Source organism: Adiantum capillus-veneris, chromosome 17, assembly GCF_014529385.1.
Source record: "Adiantum capillus-veneris isolate H3 chromosome 17, ASM1452938v2, whole genome shotgun sequence".
Classification (NCBI taxonomy): domain Eukaryota; kingdom Viridiplantae; phylum Streptophyta; class Polypodiopsida; order Polypodiales; family Pteridaceae; genus Adiantum; species Adiantum capillus-veneris.
The window spans coordinates 97,541,389-97,547,101 of NC_140947.1; the positions used below are offsets into that span (position 1 = coordinate 97,541,389).

At 37.8% G+C, this 5,713-nt stretch overlaps 1 protein-coding gene across 1 annotated transcript; it reads left to right on the plus strand.

Moving 5' to 3' along the window:
* The first annotated feature begins 4,816 nt into the window (after positions 1-4,816).
* Positions 4,817-5,125, plus strand: LOC147437756 (uncharacterized). The gene has a single exon (XM_086485997.1). It carries the CDS (start codon positions 4,817-4,819, stop codon positions 5,123-5,125), a length of 309 nt encoding a protein of 102 aa, XP_086342123.1.
* Positions 5,126-5,713: the final 588 nt, after the last annotated feature.

Consider the following 5,713-nt stretch of genomic DNA (forward strand, 5'->3'; position numbering starts at 1 on the left):
ACACTCTTTTGCGTTTCAAAAAAATCATGCACAACATCTCTCTATGGATACTAAAAAAAACTTATACATGCAAGAGGCAACAAATATTTCTTTAATACCAAGCTTGACAAGTTCTCACATGTTACGTAGGTTCAGGTGTAAATCTCTATCCCTCAAGCACGGCCTGAGCTTGAGGCTGATTTGTATATCTATTGGTGACTATATAATACAATCACTCATAATTGTGAGTTTTGAAAAAAAAAGGATTTTCTAGCGCTTATTCAATGGATGTAGGAGTTCTTTCTAGCTTTTGAAGAGAGACAGAGAGACAGAGAGACAAAGGAGGAGGAGAATATAAATATTAATCTCTCTCTCTCTCTCTCTCTACGTGCACACAAAAAAACTGTAATACTATGTACCTTCATATTTTGTAAGTTTTCTTACCTTCTAATTTATAATTTAGAGGTAGCGTTTCAAAATTGTAGGTGACATTCCATTTTCTCTGAATTTTTGCTTTCAAGGTATGAAGTCTCCAACATTTATGGTGTTTGTTATACACACACACACACACACACACACACACAATCTAATTTTTTGAGAAAAAAGAGAGCTACATAGGGCCTTCCAACTCCATGATGAAGGATAATTTAACCTTAAATAGCTTCTCCAAGGAGCTAGTGGACATCTTTAACCAACATGGAAGACGATCATTTATGTGTACCACATCTGACAGATGCAATTGGCCATGGACGTATAGAAGATGTGTAGTGCCATCGCCACCCAATGAGCCTTATGAGGAGTACCATCGCCACTTGGTTGCACTCACATTGAGTTCGTACTCTAAAAATATATGATTCCAAGCATTTAGAAGAGGTGAAAAGAAGCATAGCTCATGTTTTCTCATTGGATGACTTATACATCATACTCAACATTCTCAAGTCCATGGGATTGGGCCCTAACTTGATGTAGGAAGAGATGAAGAATGGTTTACAGACATCGAAGCATGTTGTTGGGCCGCTAGCCTTCAAAGGATTAGCTCCATACCCATCCCACATTCAAACAAACCAATAGTTCAAGAAACCATTAATGTGTTAGCCATCATGCAAGGTCTAGATGAGGGAGAATTTGCCTCTTCACCATCATCATTAGATGCTAGATCAATGGCACCTTCAACAAATGCTAGAAAAAGGGTTAGGTTTAGTGCAATCACACCTAGAAATGTATTTGAGTGTACGCTTACTATAATCATATCCAAATTTTCTAAGTTTTTTGGAAACAATATTGTGTATTTGAGTGCTAAAAAAAAAACTAGGTTTAATGTGATCCCACCTGCAAAATAAAACCTGCAAATATAATAATTTTGCCTTTAAAATTTCTCATACTTAGGTTTTCAAGTTTTTGGGAGAAAATATTGTGTATTTGAATGCTCAAAAAACTTATGTTTATTGTAATTTGACCTACAAATTTTGAGATTTACCTCTAAATTCTAGATTTGAAGGTAAGAACTCCTACAAAGTTTAGACAAATTTAGTGTAAAAACCATCAAACACAATAAATTTGCCTCTAAAATTTCTCGTAGGTAGGTTTTTTTAGTTTTTGGAAAAAGAATTGTGTACCTGAGTGCTTGAAGAAATCTAAGTTTAATGTAAATATGGTAAATTTGCCTAAAAGTGACCCTAAAGAGTAAGAACCCCTAAGAATGGGGGTGCTAAGGGCCACATAAGTGCATTCCAAGAGGCTCATTTAAATATGGTGTACATGTTGATCAAAACATTTTGAACCAGGATGGTTTTTTTAAAGAGCCCCTCAATAGCCATTTTAGTTTACTTATGCCAAATACTTGCATGATGCCACATGCCTTTGAGATATAAGGATACAAAATTTTATCTGGACACAAGCCCTCACCTTGCCTCATGTGAAAACTACTCAGAGCTTCCTTACCCTCACCCTTCTCCTTCCAGACATATGCAGCATCCTAAACTGCAAACATTAATATCATCAAGAGCTTGTTGTGCATTTTTCAGTACATGATTACACTTAATGTACATGTTGAGTAAAGCATTTTCAACCATAATCTGTTTTTTGAGCTTCTCCAAGAGCCCTTGATAGGAATCTCATCATGAATTCTTTCATTCATATCAACTTCTTAATTGTTGGCATTGGATAATATTAACATACCTTCAAGGTGCAAGCCAATGTTGACATCATTTAGGCTATTTAATAAGCAAAAAAAAAGCTAGTTGTGTTGGCATGCAAAGCGGGTGACTTGGATGTAAGTTTCTAGGAAGGGAAACTATGAGTGATCACTTCTCAAGTTCCTTAGTAAAAGCCTAAAGATTGACACCGACAAAACACACTCTAGAGGATCCACAAGGTAGAGAGCTTCAGGAGTTGTGAGTTTTGCTGACTTTGGGACCAATTAGTAGGGATGAGTTAAAAATGAGAGAGCACGCATTCAATCATCATCATGCATGCAAATTGAGAAAATTAAACTTGAAAACCTTCAAATATAGTAAATTTTCTTCTAAAATTTCTCATACAGAATCATTTTTTGTAGGATTGGCCCTTGATGGAACCTCTAAATTTAGTAAAAATCTTCAAATTTTAGATGCAAATCTCCAAGCTTTTAGAGAGAAATTTTAGAAAATCGTGTAAAAATCTTCAAATATAGTACATTTTCCTCTAAAATTTCTCATATGGAGGTTTTCCAAGTATTTGGAAAAAAGCGCTATCTCAAGTGCTCGAAAAAAACCTACGTTAAGTGTAATCCCACCTACAAATGTTGAGTATTACCTCTAAATTCTAGATTTAAAGGCGAGAAAATCTACAAAGTTCATAGAAATTAGCAGGATGAACTATAGATCAAAGGGGAGGTATACAATCATCATCAAACACACAAATTAAAAAATTCAAATATAAAAACCTTCAATTATAGTAAATTTGTCTCTAAAAGTTTATCATATGTAGGTTTTTCAAATTTCAAATTTTTGCGGGATTCTCCAAGAGCCCTTGATGCAACCTCCAAATTTCGTATAAACCTTCAAATTTTAAAGGAAAATCTCCAAATTTTAGAGGAAAATTTTAGGAAAATCACGTAAAGACCTTCAAATATACTTTTCTCATATGTAGGTTTTCCAAGTTTTTGAAAAAGAGCACTATATATCCGAGTGCTAGTGCTAGGAAAAGGGATAGGTTTAGTGTAATCCCACCTACAAATTTTAAAATTCTATATTTGAAGGTGAGAAAACCCATGAAGTTTATAGAAAAGCACTATGTATCCAAGTGCTAAAAAAACCCTAGGTTTGGTGTAATCTCACCTACAAATTTTGAGATTTAACTCTAAATTCTAATTTGAAGGTGAGAAAGCCTATGAAGTTAATAGGGAAAAACCTAGGTCTAGTGTAATCCCACCCATAAATTTTGAAATTTACCTTTAAATTTGAATTTGAAGTTGAGAACACCTACAAAGTTCAGAGAAATTTAGAGCGAAAACCTTTAAACAAAGTTAATAGTTTACTCCACCTTCCGTCGTTGTTAACTTACAATTGCTCGCCACCCGTCCTAGATTTTCTCCTTGTTCTGGATTCATCAACTTGGACTTACTCGCCGTTGTTCATGATTGGCTATGGAATCAACTACTCTCTCTCTCTCTCTCTCTCTCTCTCTCACACACACACACACACACACACACACACACACACACACACACACACATATGGAGCCTTGGGTGATTGGACTCTCTCACAATTGCATTGTAGGTTGACATTTGAGTCTCATACACACACATAGCCAGCGGCCAACAACATTGCTTCTCTCTCTCTCTCTCTCTCTCTCTCTCTCACACACACACACACACACACACACACACACACACACACACACGAACACACCACATACACACAACATGGACATGAACACACACAAGTAGTTGTTGCAGATCGAGATTGGTTTGAGACATTCAAGCATCGAGGTCGTTGATCTGTAGTTACTTCATGGAGTTTCAAACATGAACGTTTGTGCAAGTTACAGTGGATGACACGTGGGAGGCCTCTCCTTACTTGGAAAATTTAAGCTTAAGTATATATGTATAGATTTATTTTAAAATTATTTCGATCAAGATTTTGTTTTTTGCACTCTCTTTGAGGCCTCTCTCTCTCTCTCTCTCTCTCTCTCTCTCTCTCTCTCTCTCTCTCTCTCTCTCTCTCTCTCTCTCAAGTTACAGTGGACAACACATGGGAGGCCTCTCCTTACTTGTAAAATTTAAGCTCAAGTATAAATGTATAGATTTACTTTATAATTATTTTGATCAAGATTTTTTTTTTGGCACTGTCTTTGAGGTCTCTCTCTCTCTCTCTCTCTCTCTCTCTCTCTCTCACACACACACACACACACACACACACACACACACACACACACACACACACACACACACACACACACACACACACACGCCTTTCCATTTTTGGGCTATTCGAGACCATTGTTCCATTAAAATCAGGGTTTAATGTATTAATTGCAAGATCTTAGCCAGATTTTAAGATCGTCTTTAAGTAAATCAATAAAATTTTGGTAGCATACATACAAACAATTTCGTAAGTTCTAAACTTTTATGGCCATTGGCTTTCAGAAGAAAATGAAAGTCTGAAAAAGTGAGTCAATCCTTTTTGGCCTGCGGAAGGCCGTAGGGTTGTTATTGCAAAATTGTTGCAAAGTTGAGGCCGTTGGATTTTTTAAGCCGATGGCTGCTATGTGTCTAGGTTTACTAAGGGCACCTGCAGAAGAAAAGAGTCTTTTTCGCTAGCAGCCGAGATCGCGCAGGGGAGATGGAGGATGGAAGATGCAGGTCGTGCAAAAGAAACGAGCTGCCAGTCTTATCATCGTCGAGGTTACGCACAGGTCTCAGGCTTCTCCACGTGTAGCTGGCAAAAAACGTGGCGCTGGTTCTGCTGGCAGAGGATATGCCGTGTGCGATTCTTCTTCATGCGCTTTTAAAGGTGAAGGCGGGCGGCGGCTGCAGTTTGAAGGCTTCAAGGCTTCTGTAGTTTCAAGGGGGCTGCAGTTTCAAGGCCTCTGCAGTTTCAAGTGCATTGAATGCCGGCTTCTGCAGTCTTCAGCGAGTGGCAGAGTGCTATCTGTGGCCGTGTGAGACTTCTTTGGAAGGCACTTCTCAGTGATCATTTTGTGTAGCTATCTTCTTTGTCTACAACTAATTTTGCAAAGCACTCCATGTGCTTCTTATATCTTCTATAAAAGGCAAGATCAGATTGTAATGCGCACTTGTAATTTCTGCCTCTTTTGTGCCAGCAAGTCTAAATGTCTAAGCTTCAACTGTTTTCTGTTGGGATATTGCTGGGATATTCTCTAAACGTTTAAGCTTTTAGCTCTTCAATTTGTCTTGAGAAGCCTTGCGGGTGCCCATATGCTGTAATATCTAAATTTAAAGTGACTGTAGTTACCATATGCAAGGTTATGGGGTGTTCTCCAGAATTTTGTTGAAGCTTATGGTGTAGCTTTTGAGGATTCGAAGCTTTTTGAGCGTGGTGTGAATTTCTCCGAGAGCTTGTGTGTTGTGGCTTCAAGTATCTGCACCAATTATTTGCTAGAGCTCCTCTATTGTCATGGAATTTTCTAATGAAGGAAGTACAAGCAATGCCTCACCCAGTGATGCTGAGAGCATGGACTTCTCCGGAGGTTTGTTGCACTGGCTTGCTGGCAGTTTTTTTTAATGTTTTCG